Here is a 25,728-nt window from a genome sequence, read left to right on the forward strand (position 1 = left end):
GGCACAACCCAGTCCACGGCTCAGCACCGCCTGCAGGCACAACCCGGGCCATGGCCCAGCACCGCCTGCGGGCACAACCCAGTCCATGGCTCAGCACCACCTGCAGGCACAACCCAGTCCATGGCTCAGCACCACCTGCGGTCACAACCCGGGCCATGGCTCAGCACCGCCTGCAGGCACAACCCGGGCCATGGCTCAGCACCGCCTGCGGGCACAACCCAGTCCATGGCTCAGCACCACCTGCAGGCACAACCCAGTCCATGGCTCAGCACCGCCTGCGGGCACAACCCAGTCCATGGCTCAGCACCGCCTGCGGGCACAACCCGGTCCACGGCTCAGCACCGCCTGCAGGCACAACCCGGGCCATGGCCCAGCACCGCCTGCGGGCACAACCCAGTCCATGGCTCAGCACCACCTGCGGTCACAACCCGGGCCATGGCTCAGCACCGCCTGCAGGCACAACCCGGGCCACGGCTCAGCACCGCCTGCGGGCACAACCCAGTCCATGGCTCAGCACCGCCTGCAGGCACAACCCGGGCCACGGCTCAGCACCGCCTGCAGGCACAACCCAGTCCATGGCTCAGCACCACCTGCGGTCACAACCCGGGCCACGGCTCAGCACCGCCTGCGGGCACAACCCAGTCCATGGCTCAGCACCGCCTGCGGGCACAACCCAGTCCATGGCTCAGCACCACCTGCAGGCACAACCCGGGCCACGGCTCAGCACCGCCTGCGGGCACAACCCAGTCCATGGCTCAGCACCGCCTGCGGGCACAACCCGGTCGATGGCTCAGCACCACCTGCAGGCACAACCCGGGCCACGGCTCAGCACCGCCTGCGGGCACAACCCAGTCCATGGCTCAGCACCGCCTGCAGGCACAACCCGGGCCATGGCTCAGCACCGCCTGCGGGCACAACCCGGGCCACGGCTCAGCACCGCCTGCGGGCACAACCCGGGCCATGGCTCAGCACCACCTGCGGGCACAACCCGGGCCATGGCTCAGCACCGCCTGCAGGCACAACCCGGGCCACGGCTCAGCACCGCCTGCGGGCACAACCCAGTCCATGGCTCAGCACCGCCTGCGGGCACAACCCAGTCCATGGCTCAGCACCGCCTGCAGGCACAACCCGGGCCACGGCTCAGCACCACCTGCAGGCACAACCCGGGCCATGGCTCAGCACCGCCTGCGCACCTCACGCAAGCAGGGCGAACACAGCGGCCGTGCCTGATGGGGCTCCTGACCCCCCTCAGCCCAGCGGCAGGTGGAGGTAAACCAGGCCTGAGCGAGGATGGAGATCTGCCATGTGCTCCTGCTGCCAAGAGCAAAGTTCAGCCCATCAGTGGGGTGACCAATCTTTGCTCTGCAGCCCACTGGGGAAGCATGGGGAAAGGGAAAATAAATGAACAGCAGAGTGGGAGGAGTCCTGGTCACCGCTCCAGCCACTAGCTATGTACTTTTGCTTGAAGCTCAAGGAACAGTAGGATCGGGGACTACAAAGGGAAATGTCCCCTCCCCACCCTCCTGCTGGGCTGCAGAAGACCCTGTGTCGTTCCTGCTCAGCCTCAGTGGGGCACTTTCCCTTTAGTAGCATCCTCTTAAGTTTATCTTACAGAAAAAAAAATGAAGAAACAACATAGTTTAGCAAAGAATGCCCAAAATATCCATTAACCACCTTGTTTGACAAACTGACTTTTAAGCATGAGGTTCCAACCTTGAACAACGCTAGTATTTTCAAATCTTTCTTTAATCTTTTTCCTATAAAGACAATTTTCCAGATGTTTATTACACATCATTTTTTCTCCTGAAAGGCACCTAATTGGAGCCGTAGGGTCCCTCCCCAAGCTCAGCACAATGGCCTGGTATCTCTAAACTCTGAGCAACCTCTGTCCATGCCCTTCACTGCTGCCGTCCAGCCCTCTGTAGGATGAGGAGTATCTTATTTAGATTATTAATGCTTACATGTATGCAAAAAATACTCACTTTGTGCAAGATGACACAAAGCACTCATTTATACACATAGCACTACCATGCGGACAAGCAAGTCTCCTCTCCTGCTTGGGCTTTGCCAATCCGAACTCTCGCAGAGCAGGCAGTGTGATGGGAAGCGCACACAGACCGCGGGACACGGGCACCGACGCGGCAACGACGCCACGTTTCAAAGGGCACCAGGTAACAGCAACATTTCATTCTCATTTCAGTACTTGTCCCTCCACTCATGGCATGTCCTCACATCCATTCCCTCTTTCCTGACCCACAGCACCCGTACCAGCGTTACACACCGTGCAGAGGAGGAAGGGTCAGCTGCTGCGTGGGCAACAGAAAGAAGAGTTTCTGAGCTCAGGCTCCAGCAGCACATGTGCTCAATGAACTGCAGAGGAATCACTTAAAAGAAGCCAAAGAGATCAGTTTGCCCTTATATATGACCCGGAAACAAAGGAGGAGTTGAACAAATCCAAAAAGGTGGCAAAGCCAAAATGAGAGTCTGTCACTTGCTCTAGAACCTATCACGCCTCCACATCTTTGATGTCAATCACCTACAATGTTCTGAAAGACTAGATGTTTGCACGACCAATATTCGCAGAATCACAGAATGGTTTGGGTTGGAAGGGACATTCAAAGACCATCTAGTCCACAGGCAGGGACATCTTCAACTACATCGGGTTGCTCAAAGGCTCATCCAGCCTGACTTTGAGCACTGCCTATGATGGGGAATCTGTTCCAGTGTCTCACCACCCTCACTGTAAAAAACTATTTTAAGCTATCGCTAATGATACGGTTAGCCAACAGAGACACGGAGCAGCCGGTATCTCGCATCATTCTCTTGAGAAGTCCTGCAAGGCTCTTCCAAAGCACGTCCGTCACCACCAAGAAACCTGAGGGTTACTGGCAGGAAACATGGCACGTCCTGCGAGTGCACGACATGTCACACACGGCCACATGAACACGCCCTGACCAGCCCGGACGCCCCCGCTGACCGCACCCCCCGGCATCTCCCTCTCACACAGCAAACCCGACTGAGCCCGTGGCTGCCGAGGGCCCGGGGATGGTGACACCTCCCAGCGCCACGCGGCACCCGGAGCCTCCCCGGCCGGGCGCTGGAGCTGGGCAGGAGCCGGCAGACGCCAGAGTCTGTGCTGGTTTGACTGAAAATGAGTTAGCTTTCTTCATCAGTTAGAAACCTTTCTTCTTTGTAGCCAGCACCGTCATTGTTTGAGAACAAGGGATAACAGCTCAGGACAGAGTTAAAGTTTTTAAATGCTCTGGTCTGGAAGTCAAAGACTTTTTCTGAGCTCTGCTCACAGGTGTGCGGCAGCTAAGAAGGGGACATGGATGGGACAGACCTTGACTGATATCCAGACTGATCAATAACAATATTCCATCCCATTAGTGTCAGGCTTCATATTTAAGGAGAGTCAGGACCTTCTGGTCTCTTCTCTCTGTCGGAGCCAGGACAGAGACCCGTTCGGGGCAGTCCTGTTTGGGGTTGTCTTTAGCTCAGCCTTTCCCCATCCTGCCCTTTGCAGAGGCCTCTGGGCCCTTCTGCCTTTTTCCTCTCTTCTCTCTCTGCAATCGGCTGTTTGGGACCAGGTGCTGCTGCCCGGGCTGTTCATGAGAAATTGCACCGAGTATGTTTTATGTGATATTCTATTTTTCATATCTATCTATCTATCTATCTATCTATATATGTATATATATTTACCAGTGGTGTATTAGTATTTTGTTATTTCATTAAACAGTGTTGATCTCGATCCAAGTTTCTCTGTTACCTGGGGAGGGGGCGAGCGAGCGGCTGTCGCGGTTACGTGTCCAGCTGGGGCCAAACCCGACGGCCACGCAGCCCCTCGCTCACTGCCTGTGACGGCAGCGCACGCTGCGCTCTCCGACTGGTCGGGGTTTACAGCATTCATCCTTCTCGTAGTTTTGTTTTATTCACTGCTCCTCCTTCAAGGGCAATAATACAGAGTGGTGCGGTTTTCCCTTTCCAACAGCAACGGTGATACGACTTAGAAGAGCGTTTCTCTTTGAAGTGGCTCAACAGTGAAAACAACACAATTAACTACAAACTCCTCTCTCAAAACCTGCTCTTACTCTTACTACTCGCAAACTTCAAACATCGTTTCCTCCTCTTTTTACACTGTGACAGAACATGTTTTTATTCACTGTTAAACATCAGCCTCATGATTTCTACCTCAGTAAGTTTCAATTATGTCAATCCACCATCTAGAACTACATTTTCGACAAATCCAACAAATACAGACGCATGACCTGCCCCTGGGAAGCAAACAGAAAGCTTTGCTTTGCTCAGGCAATGAACGAGGAAAGTGGCCGGGGACAAACGGGCACCCTGAGAAACGCCAGGAGTTTCCATCTGGCACAAGGCACATGGAGACACACGGTGAATTAACCAACAGACCAACGGGAACTGGAGGTCTGACGGAAGCCAGAGCAAGCGTCCAAAAATCAAGCACTTGAGCTGTGCACTCTACAGGTCTTGAGTTTCATCCCAAAATAAGACTTTTGACAGCTCCACATCCCTGTTCCTTGTGAAAACACCATCCGAAACTAACTGGAAGCAGAAGGGCCTCTTCAGATGTCAGAGTTTGGTGGTGATTTTGCTGCACACAGATTTAATTCAGACCACCCTGTTCCACCAAATTAAGCAGCCCAGGGTTAATGTAGCTTCTGAAATTCAGTAACGCTCCTACCACCAAAGCTGTGTGTTCAAAACTGTCCTAAAGTGTGCTGCAGAAACAGTCACCTTCTATAAATTAAATGCCCTTTAAAGGTTTTGTTATCCTAATACATAATTCTAATCACTGACCACTATAACATCTACTTTTCCAAGAACTGTAAAAGTAAAGATTACTGGAGAAGTAATGATTTGGAAGAAACCAAAACTAACTTTGGAGTACATTGTTTTTTCATAAATTAGGCTAATCCTCAGAACCAGACCTGAAACTATGAAGTTTCTTGACTCAGGGTATTCCCCAGTTTTGCTAGTGGATTTGTTCAGCTGTGTGTTAATGGTTACACTAAGCTCAGACTACATTTGAATCCAGGACAGCCTTGGTTTTCACACACACACAGAGTATCACAGTATCACAGTATGTTTGGGATTGGAAGGGACCTCAAAAGCTCATCCAGTCCAATCCCCCCATGGAGCAGGAACGCCCAGGTGAGGTCGCACAGGAACATGTCCAGGTGGGTTTTGAATGTCTGCACAGAAGGAGACTCCACAACCCCCCTGGGCAGCCTGGGCCAGGCTCTGCCACCCTCACTGAGAAGAAGTTTCTTCTCAAATTTAAGCGGAACCTCTTGTGTTCCAGCTTGATCCCATTACCCCTTGTCCTATCATTGTTTGCCACCGAGAAGAGCCTGGCTCCATCCTCATGGCACTCACCCTTTATATATTTATAAACATTAATGAGGTCCCCCTTCAGTCTCCTCTTCTCCAAACTAAAGAGCCCCAGCTCCCTCAGCCTTTCTTCATAAGGGAGGTGCTCCACTCCCTTAATCATCTTCGTTGCCCTACGCTGGACCCTCTCCAGCAGTTCCCTGTCCTTCTGGAACTGAGGGGCCCAGAACTGGACACAATATTCCAGATGTGGTCTCACCAGGGCGGAGTAGAGGGGCAGGAGGACCTCTCTCGATCTACTAGCCACCCCCCTTCTAATACACCCCAGGATGCCATTGGCCTTCCTGGCCACTAGGGCACAGTGCTGGCTCATGGTCATCCTGTTGTCCACCAGAACCCCCAGGTCCCTTTCCCCTACACTGCTCTCTAATATGTAATTTCCCAACCTATACTGGAACCTGGGGTTGTTCCTGCCCAGATGCAGGACTCTACACTTTCCCTTGTTAAATTTCATCAGGTTATTCCCCGCCCAACTCTCCAGCCTGTCCAGGTCTCTGGATGGCAGCACAGCTTCTGGCGTGTCAGCCACACCTCCCAGCTTAGTGTCATCAGCAAACTTGCTGATAGTGCACTCTATTCCCTCGTCTAAATCGTTAATGAATATATTGAATAATATTGGCCCCAGCACTGACCCCTGAGGCACTGCACTAGATACTGGCCTCCAACTAGACTCCGCACCATTGACTACCACTCTCTGGCTTCTCTCCTTAAGCCAGTTTGCAACCCACCTCACTACTCTATTGTCTACACCACACCTCCTCAACTTAGCTGTGAGGATGCTGTGGGAGACTGTGTCAAAGGCTTTACTGAAGTCAAGGTAGACCACATCCACCGCTCTGCCATCATCCATCCACCTTGTTACATTCTCGTAAAAGGCTATGAGGTTGGTCAAGCATGACTTACCCTTGGTAAAGCCATGCTGACTGCCCCTAATAACCCTCTTATCCTTGGTATGCCTTGAGATGGCACCAAGGAGAAGCTGTTCCATTACTTTCCCAGGGACAGAGGTGAGGCTGACCGGTCTGTAATTACCCGGGTCCTCCTTCTTGCCCTTTTTGAAGACTGGAGTGACACTGGTTTTGGATGAGCTGAAGTGGTGAGGGAAGTATTTGCTTATATTTTGAGGGAATTTAAACAGGATTGTATCCTAAATTAATCTGTTTTCAGAGAAGAGAAAAACAGCTGAAATAGCTTTCTGATTATAAATCAGTTAATCTTCTGGCCATAAGGATAGCCATCCTTTCAAATCACTGCATCCTTTCAAATCACTGCAGCCTCAAAATGGTGGTATTCTTGTTCCGAACCCCATTTCTGAAAGCATGCTGTTGTTTGAGCAACGGGCAGTTTCCCGGCTCTGCGGAGGGGAGGACATGATCCCGCTGCTCCATGCACAGCCCCGGCGCTCCACACGTGTCTCCTGATGCTTCACGCACATTCCCCGCTGCTCCACGCGCGTCTCCCACCGCTCCACGCGCTGCAGGCAGAAGCGATGCAGTGAGAAGCACCTGGGAAGCTTTGCCAAGTCCCACTGCGGCCCTGCACCACGGCCACGGATGAAGGATTCAGGTTCACCGCACACATTTGTGTCTTGCTGCGCTGGTGAATGGATGGTTAAGTATATAATTATTTATGTGCTGCTATCCATCACTAGGATTAATCCAAGCACTTGGCTCTGCAATTAGGTTCTCATCACTCTTGTTGAAATCCCTTTATCAGAACCACAGGCAACCAGTCCACACGCAAGAAGAAAAAACTATCTAGCAGATAACGTGCAGTCCAAAGTGCTCGCTCAGAGTTATTTTCTGTATTACTATTTTTACTTTGCCTGGCCATCTAGGATTTCTCCAAACCTCTGAGCCACCTCCCGTTGGAGAAAGCAATCCTAATTTCTTCCTAGAATTTCCTCACCCCCATCCCTGAACATCAGACCTCAGCAACGCTGCTGACAATGTTCAGGTTACATGTAAGAAAGCACTCACTTTGCTAGCAGTAAGATTTTCAAAATGAAAGTAGCTTAATGGATTTTTTCCAAGGTTTCTGTCTTGCCAAAATGCCTTCTACTCGGTTCCAATCTGAAATATCAACCTCTTGTTGTCACAGTGTGAGCACCATAGTGCAAAGGTGATACTTGTCTCTGGTCACTACGGAGCCTGGCTAAAGTAGGTGAGGCTTCAAGTGCAAGAATTTGCAATCAGATTAAGATTAGCTGCCTCAGACTGGAAACTCCCCGCAGCAAAGACCTGGGAACGAAGTCTCCAAAACCTCCAAAATCCACCACTAACCTTTAGCATTTATTACCCCTGATGCTACCCTGCATGGAGATAGCATTTGTATGAATAACTTTGAACAGAGTTAAAACTACCCAAGTCTGGGGAGCAGATCAGCTGTGGTAAGAGAGCTTAAAGCTGCGCCTTGGTAAGTACTGTGTGCTGAACGCAACAGCACGGGGAAGCAGAGCCCTGCTCACGCCAGGCTGTGCCGGCAGCTCTGCCCAGAGCTCTCGGGTGCGATGGCAGCTCCGCTCCAACCCACAGCTCAGGCAGTTTCTTGCTGGAAAGCATAATTGAACGTGTGATAGAACCACAGAGCGTCCTGAGCTGGAAGGGACCCCCAAGGATCATGGAGTCCAGCTCCTGTCCCTGCACAGGACACCCCACAGGTCACACTGTGTGTCTGAGGACGTTGTCCAGTCTCTCCTTGAACACTGTCAGGTTGGGCCGTGACACCTCCCTGGGGAGCCTGTTCGGTGTCCAGCACCTCTGGGTGAAGAACCTTTTCCTCACGTCCCACTGACCCTCCCTGGCACATCTTCTGCCGTTCCCTGGGCTCTGTCACTGTCACAGAGCAGAGCTCACCCTGCCCCTCCTGCTCCTGCTGAGGAACCTGCAGCCCATGAGCTCTGCCCTCAGGCTGCTCTGCTCCAGCTGAACAGACCAGGGACTTCAGCTTCTCCTCACACGGCTTCATCTCCAGACCCTTCAGTCACAGTCAAACACCCAGTTTGGTGAAACACCAACAGAGAACTGGAGGGTCCAGCTGTCCCAGGCACCTTCAACCAGGCCGCACGGGGCAGGTGCTGCCAGCGCGGAGCTCTGTGGACACGGGGCTGCTCTCGAAGCTGCGCTTTGTATCAAGTGAAAACACCGCCAAGCGTTCACGCTGCCTGTGCCCGAGGCACCCGCAGGACAAGCCTGCAGAGACTGTACCGGAGCGGTTGTCAGAAGGAAACGGTGACACTGCCCTGGGAAACACACTGCGAGGCACCTGGAGCCCTTCCTGATATCAAACAATAATAAATTATGTAAAGGGATGTGCCAAGTACTTTTCCATTATGAAACGGCACAGCAAGAATTATAAAATCTACAGGAAGGAGGACGACCAGGGAGGGGTTCGGTGGTTTGTGTTTTCTTGGGGGGGCTTGGTTTGTGGTTTTGTTTCTGTTTGTTGTGGGAGTTTGTTTGCTTTGGTTGGTTGGGTTTTTCTGTTTGGGTTTTTTTCAATTTTAGGAGCCTAGACTAAAGGCAAGGGAAAAACATCTGCCCTTGAGGCCTTTGCTTAAGGTCAACGGAAAGGATTTCGTTTCTTTAGATAAAGCAACAAGTACATTTCCATCATCCCCAGCTCCCCTATGGCAGAGAAGTGCCAAAGTCAACCACAGCTGAATGCCCCGCTGCAACCAACAGCCCGGACCCAGCGCCCCACCGCCACGGAGCAGCGGGAGCAGGAACCGGAGCACCGCGGGGGCTTCCTCCCTTTCTAGGCACAATTATTCAGGGAGAAACAACCAATTTTGCCCTCCTTTCCGCCAGTATATTGGGTTTTTAATTCTGAAGACCAAGAGACCACAAGGTGATCCTGCTGAGAGCAAGGAACAGCGCTGGGATTTGGGAACCGCTGCCCTGATGTCTGCAGGAAGGACGAGGAACGCTGTCGGCCACCAAGCCAGGAGGCATCTCCTGACACAGCGGCTCTGCATTTCCTACGTGTAACTGCTGGTGACAGAAGAGAGGTCCAGGGGCAGCGACTCACTGGTGTCTCAGGTGGGGTCAGCAGAGCAAATCTGCACTCATTTAAGCAAAATGTTCCCCAAGATGCCAACGGAAAGGAGGGAAGCGTCTGATGACTGTTCCTGCACACGTCACCCTGTCTCGCCTCTTGCTTTTCTTCCAAGGGCGGCCACACGGAGGTTTCCAGCCCTCTGCTCGCCCCACTGCCATCTGCCACCTTTCAGGAAAAGCAAGCTGCGAGCCTCCTGTGAGCTTCCAGACTCCAGCAGAACAGTCCAACACATCTGCAAGGCTGGTTATTCCTCAGTACCAAAAATGCACTTTTGATGGACACTCAGACACCTCACTAAACACAAGACCACTAGACTGCAAAAATCAGCTTTTGGATTCACATTTTTCATAGAGAAAAATGTATTAACATCTTCTGTGCTGACAAAAATTCAAGCTTTATGTTGTCTTCCGAAGCCTTCAATATGAATCAGTAACATGCTGATCTCAGCAGATCACCCAGACGGCCTCCAACAGGCCAAGAGCTGGCCACTCTCCTAATTTTTGGGGATATTTACCTATGTGGCAGAAATCTTCATTTTTGTTAGCAAAGATAATACAGATGGAAGTGTTACAACATTTAAGTTTCTTCTCAAAGGGCTGGAGAGCTGCACACAACCAACTCTGACTGCAAACCAACGGCCAAGGGACCTGCAGCAACGAGCACCACAGACTGTGGCTTCGGGGAATCAGCTGGTGCAGTTCTAAACAAAGAACTCGCATCTGTTTCGTGTAGAGGGGATGGATCTAAGAGGATATAACAAAATATAAGTACTGATCTTAACATAGCCATTCCTAGTGAGATCAAACACTGTGCAGAAAGTATAAAGCAATAAAGAGCTGCATCACGCTAACCCGCCAAGCTGGAAGCTGATGGTTTTGTGGTTTCCCTTTCCTGCGTGGTTCCAGATGAGTAAAACCCCAGTGTTTCTAGCTGGGATAAAACCAAGCCTCTGCACATCTTGGCTCCAGCATATGAACCGCAGTCTGAGGTGTAACTTCTGTCAAGAGCTCTGGTCTCCTCCTACCACCCACTTGAAACCGTTCTGCTCCTTGACACACAAACCCATTCCTTCCCCAGCGCAGGAATTCCAATTACAAGTTGCCTTTTTACTACTACATCTTTTTATTACTGTAAAAAAATGATTTTTAATACCATGTAAATACATCATACTTAAAACAGTAGCATTATCTGCAGTCTCTGACCCTCAGACTCGGCTGTCCCTGTGCTCAGCATGTACCATCCCACCCGAGGAAGACCTGCACAACGGGGTCTCCAGCTGCTGCACAGCTGGGTTACCCCCAGAAGCAGCGTCCTGCCTCTGCCCACAGCTGCTCGACCCTGACTTTTTGCCCTGGTTCAGTTTTAACCCGGACGTGTCCCTGACCGCCCCGCACCAGGAGCTGGAGCAGGGAAGGGTGGGAAAAGCGACACTGCCGCCTTCAGCAACGCCACTGCTTTCCAGCCACCCTGAACTGGAGCATTCCATCAGGTGCACAAACAGATGGCTGTGACCCACCAAACCAGCTGCCTCTGTGAGAAGTTTCACTTTGCCACGCACCCGAGATCGTTGTTTCTTATGTTTTTTCCTTCGCATTTCCCCAGTGCTGAACTCCTCATGGGGACCACACAGCCCATGGCCTTGAAAGCTCGTCCCTACGCGATTTGCTCAGCCTGAACACGGAAACGCACTCTGTGCAGCTCATCTCAGGACCTCACTGACACAGCCACCATTCCCCAGCCGGTCTCACGACGGGCGATCTTACTTTGTCCCACAGACCCCGCGGGCAGCAGGTGCTGCAGGGGCGCCTGAACTGCTGCTCAGTGCCCAGAGCTCCAGCTGCTTCAGAGATGCAGGAGTTCAGCATCCCTGGAGAAACAAAACAGCTCTGGAGCACTTGTCCCACAAGTCACAGCTCCCTCCAGTAAGAGATGCTCAAGTGCACTTGTCAGTGGAGGTGCTACAGACACAGGGCTGTCACAGCAGTCTCGCCCCCCCATGTTTGGCTGCCCAGGTGTTGTGTGCCTGCAGCTTCTGGCACCGCATCGCTCTAACATAAAGGGTAACTGCCACAGCCAGACCTACCCTTGCCTCTCTCTGCTGAATTTCTCCCCCTGTCCATCAGTCCAGGTTGTGCCCCAAGGATACACAAGCCTGCACAAAGGGAGGAACACTGCCCGCGGCTTCCCTCTGCCATAGGGAAACACTTCCCAGGTGTTTCATAAATCCAGAGCGGGGGGCACAAGCCATGGCCACACACTCTCTCAAATTTGTATTTACCTAAAAGCCCCACGACCATGAATGATGCCAAGTAGGATCAAACTATCATTCATCTCCCCCTAGTACAATCAGGTTTCTTACACTCCTGGGAGGAGCAGGGGACTGTCAGGCGGTGCGGATCCACTCTGATTTTCATCCTTTCTTTTGTACACTCTCATAAGAAGCAGCCAGCGCCTGTAAGAATTAACAGTTACTTATGCAAGTCATGGCCACTGTGGTCATCCCTCTCTCTACTGAAACCTGCCTCAGGGCCTGAGGACGAGGCTCCCTGGACACACCAGCACTGGGCCAGTCCCTCCCAGAACTGGTCCTGGCTCCTCTTCACTACCTGTGACCGTTAACACCCACATCACTGTGTCCCAGCCTCCACAGCTTAACCACCCACTGTGCAAAACACCACTGCCCTTTGGGTTGTTTTGCCTTTTTGTCCTTGTTTTTGGTTTCAGGTTTTGGTTGATTGTTGTTGGTTTTTAACCTACTTCCTTGCTACTTACAGACTGAAGCACAGGAGGCTCCATGTGAACAGGAGGAGAAACTTGTTTGCTGGGAGGTGCCAGAGCCTGGCCCAGGCTGCCCAGAGCGGGTGTGGAGTCTCCTTCTCTGAGACATTCAAAGCCCCTGGACCCAGCTGTGTGATCTGCTCTGTGACCCTGCGTGAGCAGGGGTTGGACCGGGGGATCTGCAGAGGTCCCTTCAGCCCAACCAGCCTGGGATCCTGTGATACTTTAACCTGCTGAGTACCAAATCTTGCATCAGCAGGCACAGTGAACTATACCAAACTGTTCCACATATTCAAATATTCACATTTGTCATAATCAAATGTCCAAAGCACTTTGAAACTTCACCAGGTCTCAATTTATCCACTTTGTTCTTTTTCCTGGGCTATAGCAGACGGTACCGTAATCCAAATTCCTTACTTGAAAAAAAAAAAGTTCCAAAAAGTGTGTTATTTTGTTTATAAACAGTCTCAAAATTTAATAAGGTCAGTTTAGCTAAAAAAGTCTTGTTAAAGCAGGCAACTCTCCCCAAAATATGAAATACATGCCTGAAACGGAAAGGATACCACATTCAAACAAGTCAGTTTTACCGCTGTTTATTAAGCTCATTAGATAAGCCCTTCCCTTGAGTTCTTAATTTTTCTTTAATTTTTGTTTTTACTTCCTCATATATGATTGTTGGACTGCTCCCATTTCTTATTCTGCCCAAATTTATTCCGCCAGGAAGATCCAGTACAGTAATTTCACCACTAATTAAAAGCATAAAGCAGGTTTGTTTGGCTTTTTTTTTTTGGAACATCACAGCTTTAGTTTAACATATCAGTTACAAAACAAGAAAAATCATATGTTCATTAACTTCTGGTGTCCTATATGTTACAATTAATAGTATAAGAGAAAATTATTGATCTTAAAAAAAAACATGTCAGTATCTCAAAAAGTCTGTTCTGATCCATACTAGTAAAGAAAATATGCATTAGGAATATCTTATGACAAATGTCTCTGTTAAAGCTGTATCTTTCTTCATTCACAGTTTATATAAAAACCTGCCACTGAGATGATTAAAGCCGAGTTTAGGGCCAGTGGCGCTCCTGTGTCCCGTGCCAGGTCCTCTCCTTTATCCTCCTCCAAGTTCTCGGGAGCGCGTTACCCTCCTCTTCTATTCAGAACACCCCTGAATAAAACATGTAGCACCCACTGGACCGCCGAAGCGTCACCTGTCAGGCACAGGACGGGCAGTAAGCTGTGCTACGGGCACGCTCCCGTTGCTGTTCTGCAACACGACGGTTTAGTCCATGTTTCAGTCTCATGTGTCCCTTGAGGTGCACTTTGTACCCAACACATGATGTGGTAAATAACGGATCAGAAAGATTAGCAAGCTCCAGAGCATGAAAAGTCACACAAAGTTGATTCACTATCAAAAACAAAACCAGAGAAAGTAGCTGAAGTGAAGCCTAATGAAAGCGTAACTCCCGCTGCCACAGAAATAGAGCAGTGGGCACTCCAAAAAGGGTCACTGCACACATGCACAGTACTTGCAAACAAGCTCTGACGCAGTAGCCAAAGCACTGAAACAGCTATCCTACAAAAATACACTTGTTCATGGCTTTCCTTGAACGCTGCAGACCTGCTCAGGAGAAGAAATGAAATTACACTAGGAAGTGATCTTATTATCAAAGTCTCGAGAAGGTACTTCAAACAGTTTTGACTTTTGCAACCCTGAAGGAAACAACAAAGAAGTCCGAAAGAAAGAACAGGCCCTGACCCTTTCCTTTCTGCTGTACAGACTTGTCAGCAAAAAATAAATGGGAAAGAACCTCCCCTGGGAACAGCCCTTCCCTGGGACAGGAGCCCAGCTACACCCGCAGCCATGGGGCAAGAGACGCCCCAGGAAAGGGAAGGGGAGGTTCAGTGCTGCGTTCAGCTCCCTCACGCAGCTGCACCCCAACAGGCACAGCAGACACCACTAGCAAAACATTGCTTTTCCAGAGAAGCAGCAAGCCGGCTGCATCGCCACCCTTCCCCCTCGTTTCATATTTTATTATAATAATAAACCGACTGCTTACCTGTCATGGTCTCTCAGCTACAGCTCAACAGAAAACCCAGAGGCCTGGTGCCTCGCTGACAGCCGCAGCCCCCTCAGACCGCTCAGTGAGACAAAGCTGCATCCTGGACTCAGAAACCTGCTGCTGCTTTTCCGTGAAAGAGCTGTAGAGAGTCGGATCAAATCCTGCCACTTCTCAACAGCTTACCAGAGAAATTCAGACATCCCAGTTAGATTCACTTACAAGAGAGGATCGGCAAAGCCTCCCCCTCTCCGCACACCTTTCCTCTCCCTTCACGAAGAACCACAATGGCTTGTTCCCTTCTCAGCACAACACAGCACCTTCAGATTGAAGCTGGATGGTGTTCCTCCGGCAAAGCAGTGGATCCAGAGCAGAGACCATCCCTCACAGGCAGAGGGACAGAGGTCCGTGCCGCCCGGTGCCCGGGCCAGCGCGACCCGTCCTGCCCGCTGCACCCACCGCCGGCTCCACCGCCAGCAGAGCCTTGGAACAATGAACTACTAAAAACAATAGCTCTTCTCATTCTCCTTAATAGCTGGTAAACATGACCTACAACATTTGCCTGTGAAACAGAAAACCATTAAATGGGTAAGAGTATTCACACTTCCATTACCTCTTCCTTCAAAACAAACGCGATGTTTGAACGCGACACCTATAAAGTCAGATAACACACTCCTGGCACTTCAAAATGTTGTTTAAAGAGAAAACTAAAATTAAAATACACTCTAGGAGGTAACTCAAGCAAACACACTGTCACTATGCAACTGTCAACACTATTTTTAATGGAAAATACTTAAGATCAAAATCTGTCTTTGCTGGAAAGATTTTTGCCAGGAAGAAACCAGGTATTGTCTCTGGCAAAAGAATCTTCTTGAGTACTTTACTAATAGGTCCCTTCGTAATTCAACCGGTCACGGTCTTGCCGCGGTTTAACCCCAGCCAGCAACCACAGCACCACGGCCTCTCCCGCTCAGACGCACAGCAGCGGCCGCTCGCTGTCATCTCCACACAGCACCTCCTGGGGATGCAGATCTCCCTACACACATTTCAGGAGCTCCCAGAAGCAAAAGCACACCATGCACAACACCCTTTTTTTCAATCGTTCTTACATATTTTCTCCATTTTTGAAGGTAAACTCCAGTGCTCTGGCATGCAGGGGCTAAAGCGTTTTTTCAATGCCTTTTAGCTTCATGGGTCTGATCTACCTGTATTCCTCCCTGCAGGCACAGAAGTCGGCCAAGCTATTCCAATGAGGTATTTTACAGCCTGACCGGTGAGCCCTGCGCAGGGTCGGTGGCTGGTGGCGCCGCGGGGAGCTCGCCACTCGGACCTGCAGCCCCCCCGGCAAAGTCACAGGAGACCACCCACCCCATCCCCTGGGGCGCAGAGGACACGCCGCACTGCAGCAGCAAAAGCTGCGAACACTAACAAATTTTCACTTCAAAAATTCCAACAGAAGCGCACGGTGACGCTGGCGGGATTTTGGCGCCTGCTTGCTCCTGAGGGCAGCGGCCCCGGCGCTGCGCTGCCAGCAGACGTGCTGCGCAGTCTTCTCCCACCAGAAACGCAGTTCACACGTTCTTCCTACGCTTTCAGATAATCGACGCAGTCAACCAAGCTGTTCAGAAAGGATTCGCTGGTTATTTGGTGCTGGGCTAACAGCAGCTCCAGAGCCCGTCTGCTCCTGCCATGGGAGAACAACAAATTCCTGTCCCCAAGAATCACCAGTTTGCCTCAGGGGCTACCTACCACCAGACCCAGCTGCTGAGCTGTGGAAAACATCACTATTTTGCAAAACTCTCAGATGACAAAGCCTATTTTTTTTTTCCTTCCTATCATTTACTGAAGATTTTTCTTGTTTTGTAGCAGATTTCAACCCCTCCAACACACATGGGCTGTCTGTGTCTGACAGGAGATCCCAGCTTCAGATGGAAAGCACTGCCAAGGGAGTAACTAAAACCCTGCAGCAGCACTGACAGCCTTCTTAATACGCCTGACAACCAGGGACTGGCAAAAAGACTGACACGAAAGCAAGCCACTGTCGTCCTCAATAAATATTAATCAACCCTCTTAAGCTGACAAGGTTCGCACGAACCATCGCACGCCAGCTGCTCCCAGCAGCAGGTCCTGTTGAACCTGGTCTCACCTGCGACTCTGCAGCCCAACAGCACAACCTGCATCCCCGGCCCTGCCCGCAGCCAGCCCAGCGGCACAGGAGTAACCGCACCTCAGGCCTGGGTACAGATCTGTTGGCTGATGTAACAGGCAGACCCACGGCAAAGCTCACTGAAGCAGAGGACGTCCCGCCAACACTCCCAAAGCCACGTGTGACCCAGCAGGTTGTGGCGGCGCAGGCACTAAAGCACGTGCACAGGGAATTCAGCACCGTTGCGCTCTCGGGAAGCTGCAGGCTGCTATTTCTGACCATTTTACCTTTCAAGCTGACAAGTTAAGGCCAGAGGAAGCCAGGCATTGCTCACGGGTGATGTGACGCCGCAGCAGCCACGGGCAGCACGGGCTCCCTGCAGCGACGTGCCTGGAGCAGAGCCGGCCAACGGCATCTCCCTGGGGAGCTGGGGATGGGCAGCGGCTGCCGGGCACCAGCAGAACCAGCCCGGCCCCGGCCCTCCCCACCACTGCTGACCAACACAACAGGGACGAACATTCCCTCTGATGTTTCCTAGGACTGTTACACCTGAAGCAGCACTGTCACCTCAGAGTCAGCATGAGCCACATTAAGTTTCTACAATGCATTACGGCCACATGGGATGGCAGTAACACCTTGTACCAGAGCATGCACCATCTTCTCCACTTTCTCCAGAGCCTCATCTTATCGTATGGCAAGGAAAGCTACACAGGCATGCACAGAAGGGACCTGGCTGGTGCTTCCTTCCCCATCCGCTGCTCAGAACCGCGCAGAGACAGATTCTGGGCAGGATCTGTCACAGCGCAGGTGAGCACACGGTGGCACGTGCACAGGCTGGGAAGAGCATGAGCACGTCACCACCAGCCAGCTGGAGGGAGAAACATCACCCGCCACAAAGGCCTGTGCTCATTGTCCAGCCTAGAGGCTCCACACAAGTAACTGTTTTAGCTCTCAAAAACTGCCCTATGTGCTACAAACACATTTCAATTTATGCTGCACTACACATGACCTTGGATACAAAAATATGGGACATTTTCGACTCAGTTTGAATAAGGAGTGAGAAGCGCACAAAAACTATGTAACCCAACACTGTGGAGACAAAAAAACAAAGAGGAAGAAAACAATCCAGCCCTGCTGTCTCCTGCTCCCGCCCAGCACCCGCCGGGCCGGCAGGCCCGCACTCCCCAGGGACACGGTGCCAGCTCCGCACTTCACCGCGAGTCCCACAAGGCCTGGTGTCCCCTCACACCAGGAGCCACAACCTACACAGCCTGCTAAACGTGACTTGGTTTTAATTGGTTTTCTCTCTACAGGAGCACACAAACACAAAAAAAATAACCAAAAAGCTGCCACAGCAGGCTGGCAACATGTTCAGAGGACAAGAATCAAGCTGAAACCGTAACTTTAATTGCCCAAAGAAGTCTACTAATGTCACCAGCAGGACCATGTCACTGGCAGGAAAACATGCAAATGAAAAAGAAAGATAAAGAAATCCTTATGTCGTTCAGCAAGGGGAGCTCCTTCTACTCCTACAAAACCAATTCAGCTTTCTTGCAAGTTCACTGTTTTGCCCTGAAACATCTTCCCGCTTCCCTGGGCCAGCTCTGCATCTGTCTCTCCCCTTGAAACACTTCACCCGGGCTCTGGGATGTGGGACGCACACAGCTGCACTGTGGTCCTTAAAACAGGTTTTAGATTCCAAACAGATACTCTGAGCACACTTAGATTGTCAAAGATGGTGAACGCCATTTTCCTCTACTCTTAATTTTCTTTCTGATCATCTCCTTATTTTCCTTTTCAGTGATGTTATTACAAGCCACTACACCGGACAATTCTTCTGGGGGTTATACAAGCTTTTTAATTCTTTCAAAGTCGTGTAACTAGGGGCAAACACAAGGTGTTACTGCTAAAGAAATAGGCACCACAGAGTCTCCCAACAAAAATTCCCAAGTCCTGGGAAAAAGCCGCGGGGCTGCGCGGGGCAGGCGAGCGCTCGGCGCAGAAGGAGCCTGGGAGTCTGCCCGGCTAATCCCCACGGCCCCACGCTGGGTAACACAAGCCTGTTGCAAAAATATCAGCCAGGAGCCCCAGCACAGATCCAGCTATGCTCTTCCTCTGCCTTCACACCCGTTAACTCCTTCTCCTCAAAACTCCCAAAAAAAGGAACTGCTGCACCAGTTCTGCATACAAAATCTGACTATCCCACACAAAAGCACCAGAGGGTCCTCCTGGCTCTCACAAGGTGTCAGATCACCGCACATGAAAGTTTCCCACACAGCCACCTGGTCTCCAGCCAGAGCCAATGCTGCTTGCTGCCTGCCTTCACCCTCACCCCACAGAAAATCCACCTGCCACACTTTGGTTTGAGATGCAACTTCACTACAGCAGGACTCAGGATGTTTTGCTGAGAAGGTAGGAGCTGTTTAATGCCACCCACGTATCAGCAGTGCCTCACTTATCTCTGCCCATGGCCTGGGTTGGCTTCTGGCGCTGCTGCCCTGGTAGACACCCCAGGGGAGGGGGAAGCTGGATGGACCAGACTGGTCCTGCTTGCCCACATTTTCTGCCCCATGCGAGGCCATCAGCAAACTCAAGAGACAAAGTCAAGATATTTCCAAGGGTCTTTGTCTTTGAGTCCTAATATGGACCAGAGCATATCAAACTCATCATCATCTAAAGTAACAGCCATACTTGGAACTGAGGGAACTTCTCTTCTAGTGTGTACTGGCTACCTTGCTCCTTTGAAGCACCAGGCAAAATTACTTTGCCAACCATGTCCTGAGGTGGCCACCTGTGTCCCGGTGCATCCAGCACAGCACGGCCAGCCAGGCAGGGGGGGATCGTCCTGCTCTGCTCTGCGCTGGGGCGGCCTCACCTGCAGCATTCACTGTGTGCAGGACTGGGGACACGGGAGAAAAGGAGATAAAGCTGCTGGACAGTGTCCAGAGGAGGGACAGCAAGTTGGTGAAGGGTCTGGAGATGAAGCCGGATGAGGAGCAGCTGAAGTCCCTGGGTCTGTTCAGCTGGAGCAGAGCAGACTGAGGGCAGAGCTCATGGGCTGCAGGTTCCTCAGCAGGAGCAGGAGGGGCAGGGTGAGCTCTGTGACAGTGACAGAGCCCAGGGAACGGCAGGAGATGTGCCAGGGAGGGTCAGTGGGACATGAGGAAAAGGTTCTTCACCCAGAGGTGCTGGACACTGAACAGGCTCCCCAGGGAGGTGTCACGGCCCAACCTGACAGTGTTCAAGGAAAGACTGGACACCGTCCTCAGACACACGGGGTGACCTGTGGGGTGTCCTGTGCAGGGACAGGAGCTGGACTCCATGATCCTGGTGGGTCCTTCCAGCTCAGGACATTCTGTGGTTCTACTTCACAGGACCACTTGCCAGTTCTGTTCACAGTTACTATTTCCGAAATACCCAGGAACAGCCTCTTCCTCCAGCACATCACAGTGGCAGCTTATGGCCTTCAACTATAGGTAGAAATTTGGAAGGAACTATTGCTGTGAGATTGCTGCAAATGCAGAGATTGTTGTAACCCATGGTGAATGAGGACACTCAGCTCAGTCATCCCACGGACTCCTCTGGAAGCAACACTGAGCAGTCACTTGTTCTTCTGGCACAGGAGTCAACGGTTCTGCTGGGTAGGAAAGCAGAAGCAGCTCCTGCCAGTTTGGACAAGGCCAACTCAACCCTCTTCCTCACCAGCTCAGCTGCCATGGAACAACCAATATTGGTTGCTAAATCGGTATCTCTTCAACACGATGTCTGAAGAGACAGCGAGATATTGACCCCAGTATTACTACATTTGCGCACTGCTCCACGGTCTGGACAATGAAGCAGCTGAAGAACGTCACCACAGAGCATTTGTTGTGTTTCGTTTATGTCTCACAGACTCAGGACACGCCAGCACAGGATTACTCCGAAGACATGAACACTGGGCAGTCAGAGCTTCGCTGCCAAAGAAGTCAAGAGTATTAATCAGGCTTGAGAGGGAAACCCAACACAAACCTTCCCAGAAAGCTTCTGTTTACTAAATGGAAACAGCGCCATGGACAAGCGGCTCCTGGACTTGGTCCCAGGTGCTGTGAGAGCAGCACGGCCCTGGCACGAGCAGGACGCAGCTCAGACCTTTGGCAGCTCAGCAATGAAGCAGGTTTCCTGCTGCCAGTTCAGTCACGGGCTCCCGGTCAAGCCAGTCATGACTAAGACCCATCTATATTGAAGCAAATGACCAGCCCCAAAAACATTTCATATCTTCACTGGAATAAACCCTGCATTCACACATTCTTCATTTACAGTTTATTTTTGTAGGGCAGGAAAAAAAACAGTCGTATTGACAAATCAGACTTGGAATTTCCAGTTCAAGTTACAGAACTGGCGAGTAACTAAAGTTCCCCTGGCGGGGAAACCAGCAGAGCCGTCCCGCGTGGCCGTACAGACAGACACCAGCTCCCACCGCTCCCATCTCAGCCTTGGCCGCTTCCACACTTGCTGAGAAGATCCTGCTCCTGTTTGCTCAGCTGCAGTCCTGGTCGGCAGGATCAGCCGGGATGAGGCCACAGGACAGGCCAGCGTAAGTCCTTGTTCTGCACCCTCAGGGTGTCTGGTGCTGACACACAGTGGCAAAGCTTAACCTGTCAGAAGTGTATTTCGGCCACAACTCTGGCATAACCACCCGGGCAGGTGAGCTCTGGGATGTTACTCCAACTTTCCTCAGATATAAACAGATGAATTAGAAACATATTTTAAAATAAATTTTGCATTTTCAGGAGAACACTGGCAAGCTTGTTCAGATATTCAGCATTTCCCTGGTGCAGCATGAACTCAACCGCCAAGCTGCTGCCTACAGCAGCACATCTCCAAACCTTTACACTCATCCCCTTCTTTTTCCAACAGAAGTTCAAGCTCATTCACAACTCCTTTGCATACAGTTGCATACAGATACCAAACATTCACACTTTCTAGTTACAACAGTTGGGCTACATTGATCAGAAAGGAGAGAGCTGACCTCTACTTCTCCCCAGATGAGTCACGAAGCCAGCTTTAAAAGCAGACACCCAAACACACCAGTTCCCACACACTGATTGTTCCTGCTACCCCAAGGTGAAAAAATACCTTGAAGAAAGTACAAAACTCCTGTGTCCATTCACAGCCCTGCACCACCAGTCTTGGCCAGCCCTACAAACTGCTTCTGATCATCCCACCCTCTGCCCATCCACCTTTGAGTGGGACAGGAGGAAAGAGGACATCAAAGGCAGGGAGAGGTTTCCAGGAAACGAGGTCCTGAACCCACACTGATCAGGAGGGAGACTGGTCTTTACAGGAAAAGTCAGACATGGTCCCATCACTCCCCAGCAGGTATTTCCAAATGCGATCTTTTATCTTCGTCCATAACCCCTCCCAGATCAAAGCAACACATCCATGTGTTTTTAAAGGAAACTGTTTTATCTCTGTCCACAAACCTCATCCAAGTACACTCTGCTCTCCAGTCCAAAAGCAAAGCAACAGCTAATTCAGTTCAGAGAGCCACTTCGGAGAATCAGGTCCAAAGCAAACCATGAAACCCCCACAGAAAAAAAATAACAAAGCAAAGCACAGCCAAGACAAAACTGCTAGAAGGACTGACTTCCTTTGGGCCCAGCTCTGCCTGCTCCCCACGGCTGTCCCTTGCGCCAGAGGGCATCTCCTGGGGCACCTCAGAAAGATCAGATTAATTATTCAAAACACAGAGTAGGTCTTGGCACTTGGACTATTTGTTCGCTCCAGGATCAGTGCGAGCAGTTTTGCTTCCTGGAGGGCTCACTGCAAATACAAAGGCTTTGATTTTCAGGAGAGGAAATCAATTTAGCAGCTAATAAATACGCAATTTGTGCAATATACATACTCTCCGTCTCCCTTGACGCTCCCGGGCTGTACTCTGCAAAGCACGAAGTTATTGCACGTGTTCACATGAACAGCAGTTTAGCACATCTGAGAGCAGAACCGGGAGATGGTACGTGGATGCTTGACTACACCGTGTTGCACTGCCTCACAAACAGCAATAGCTCGGATCCCTTCACAGAGGGTTATGGCCCGAGGAATCACGGTCACACACTGTGGAAGATGCTTTGCAGTACCACATGCAGTGCTCAGGCCAACCCAGGCCAAGGTCCCCACACCCTGCGCAGGGTCTGTGCAGCGCCCCACGGGCAGAGCGGAGATCTCCACCAGGACCTTTGCTTACTGGCAGTCTGGTCTCCTCAAAAATTCAGACTCTGCACACAGGAACTTAAATAAACCTGTGACATCTGATAACAGTCATGCTTGCAGCTTCCCACCTTGCCTCGGAGAGGCACGAACACGCTGCAGTTGCACAAACTGCAGAACTAACCTTGAAGCAATGACTACCTAAGTATACCAAAAATGCATACAGTGGGTATCTTCTAGATCTAAAGCCTGCCCTCAAACAAAAGGAATCCCAGTAAGATTGCAGATGCCCATAAAAGACAGCTTAACCTAACCTGAAATAAAGCAGAGTGAAAAGTTCAAAACCCATGTCAGCAACACAGCCTGTCCAGAACACCGTCTCCTGACCACAGATGCTTGGGCCAACACGAAGCTTTGTTGCTGAGGCCAAGGTACACTCCAACACCGAGCAAGTTCTCAGTTCTCCCTTCCTCCCTTACTGTCATTTCCAAATGTATTTGGCTGCCAACGTTTATCCATCTTCTTTTCCATCCTTTTAAAACGAATCCTTCCCATCCTCTGGGTGCTCCCTGTTTACCATATCAAATCACACGAATTAATTCAAGTCTGCCCCACTGCACATCTCCCTGCAGTCTGTCCGTTCCTTCCACTTCAAGAAGTGACTTGGAAAGAAGACCAATCCAGTCAGGCACACTTACTAAGAGGTAAAAACACTGGGATTACAAGCAGGCAGGAAGCTCATTAGCTCCATTATGGTGCTCTTCTAATTCAGAAGATTATCATACCCCAGAGTGCTGATTTCTTACACTTGTTACTGGCCAGCACAATCCAACTGTGGAAATTTGCTTAATCCCTGACAAGCAAAAATACACACACAAATGAAAGACACAAAAAAAAAAAAAAAAAGAAGAAAAAGAACAACACACAGAAAAATAGGAGATGGAGGAACTAATCGAGCCCAGTGCCCCCACCAGTGACGTGCCAAAGGCAGCGGCTGGGGAGGCCACCCGAATGATCCTGGCAGCAGAGTGTCCCGGGAGAGCCCGGGCTGTCCCGCAGCTCAGCGAGCTCCGTCCTGCCGGCACCAAGAGCTGTGGGGCCGCTCCGGCTTCAGACACCGGCACGGGGTCAGTGCCCGACGGGAGTTTGCGAGAGGACCTGCTTCCCAGTGCTAGCAACTGAGTAGGCTTAGATTAGCTCAGTGGGCACAGGATTTAGGATAAGCATAAACCCAGTGGTTTGATGAGACAGGGAGCAAAGCCAGTCTGTTCTCCGCATGCCCCTGGGAAGGGGGTTCCCCCTCCTGCCACCCCAGCTGCATCGTCCCGCCCCCCAGCAGCACCCCGCTCGGGGAGCTCTGCCCCTCGGGGAGACAGCTGGGCTGGGACGGGGCACAGGGCGAGGGGACGGACACGTCCTCAACAAGGGAGATGCCTACGAGGAGAACAGAAGGGCTACGTTAAAGGTATATGTATGTTAAAGGTACATGTATGTTCACGGTACATCCGTACCAGCACTCACAGCCATGACAAAGCTCATGACACAGGAACAGCCCTTCCAGAGGCTGCCATCCATGGTGCCACCTGCAGTAGCAGCTTTCCAGGCACCTTACACACGGTTTATACAAGCCCACCTACTAAACCCCAGCAAGAGATTCATAACAGAGATAACCTGTCCAACAACTCAGCAATCGTGCAAGGAGGTCAAGTGAGGATAGAAAACGGGACACAGAGTCACAGTGAAAATCACTTTGTCCTGTTCAGACAATGAGAAGAATCTCAAGTGCAAACCACAGAGGGCTCCAAGGCTGCGCAAATCCTTCCTGCAGCCCTGACCCAGGAGGAGGAGACGAAACACACCTCCCCTGCAATTTTGTGCTTTCCAGTGACTTCACCCCTGGGCACCTTCAGAATAACTTAGAGCACTCTGTCACTGATTTTGATAATCACATATTTTGGTGTTTTAACAGCCACCCTAAGCATCCAAGCCAGTTGCCTACCGAGAGGGGTGAAGCTCAGAGCTCTCGTCTCCGATACCCTCCCAACAGAAGTGCCATCGTCACCAGAGTCGCGTGTGCCTACGGACGGAGAACGAACACACGTTACCTGCTCCACTGTCAAAGCCCAGCAGAGATACGGCATAAAACCCATCTACAGGTTGAAGTGAAGAAACACAGGTGAAGCATCTCTCACCAGGGATTTAGCATGAGTTAAATACCGCACATTAATTAATCCAGGTATAGCAACACACCTTTGTAGAAGGAATACATTTTTCAGTGCTCAACAATCATTAACCCACTGCTCACACATTTGTGCTGCTATCAAACAAGTCTGCAACATAAAAGGAAATCTGAGGATCTAGAAGGCAAACAAGAGTCCTTTGCAGGGAACACCAGCAGACTTGAATAACACGGCGCAGGATTTGCATTACTGAGGACACTGGCCAAGGGAGCAGCACAGTGACGGCACAGGGAGACTGCTGGAGGGCTCCTCTGCCAGCAACCAACGACCAGACACCGACCCAACTCATTGAAAAGCAGCTTAAAGACACAGATTCTCCTGAACTGGTGTCTTTACAGGGCCTGGGTTTCTCATTGTAGAAGTTGTTACAGCCCAACCAGAAATGATCAGGATCAACACGGGAATCCCCAAAACATATGTTCATCCCTCCAAAGCAGGGGGTCAGACTGTACAACAATAATAATACTAATAATAATAACCATCACCATCATCCAGTCAGATCAGACCACCCACGGAAGAGCCCAGGCCCCGAAGTGACCACCCCCGAGCCACACGGGAAAGGTCCAGCTGCCAAACTCGCACAGGTCTTCTCCATCCTGCTGCTGCAGCGCAGCCGTTCCCGCACCCCGAGACAGGGCTGTCTCAGCACACAGCACCACAGCAGCACCAGCACAGCTAAGGACGCATTTGTAGCGCTGGTCAATACAACACAGCCCGCTTCAAATGAAGTACGTGAGGTCAGGGAACTTAACCAGCACCTTTGGAAAGCTGGTCCAGATTAGCACACTCCAGCCTTTGAGGGGACTCCAGAAGTGTCACAGCCATTTCAAGGTTTTTGTAC

The 25,728-nt window shown here is 51.0% G+C and overlaps 1 protein-coding gene across 8 annotated transcripts in view; it reads right to left on the reverse strand.

Moving 5' to 3' along the window:
* Nucleotides 1-25,728, reverse strand: part of MAP2K4 (mitogen-activated protein kinase kinase 4) — a 94,805-nt gene that overhangs the window by 63,845 nt on the left and 5,232 nt on the right. Inside the window, exons 1-2 of one of the 8 annotated variants that reach the window (XM_065034337.1) lie at nt 14,316-25,722; nt 882-13,663 (exon numbers count right to left, since the gene is read on the reverse strand). The exons of 5 other annotated variants lie outside the window; for them this stretch is intronic. In XM_065034337.1, the coding sequence (XP_064890409.1) occupies nt 5,132-6,406 (1,275 nt within the window). In that variant the 5' untranslated portion in view covers nt 6,407-13,663; nt 14,316-25,722 and the 3' untranslated portion in view covers nt 882-5,131. 2 more of the 8 variants (XM_021283199.2, XM_065034336.1) reach the window with 2 other exon arrangements.

Source organism: Columba livia, chromosome 18 (genome assembly GCF_036013475.1).
Source record: "Columba livia isolate bColLiv1 breed racing homer chromosome 18, bColLiv1.pat.W.v2, whole genome shotgun sequence".
NCBI lineage: Eukaryota > Metazoa > Chordata > Aves > Columbiformes > Columbidae > Columba > Columba livia.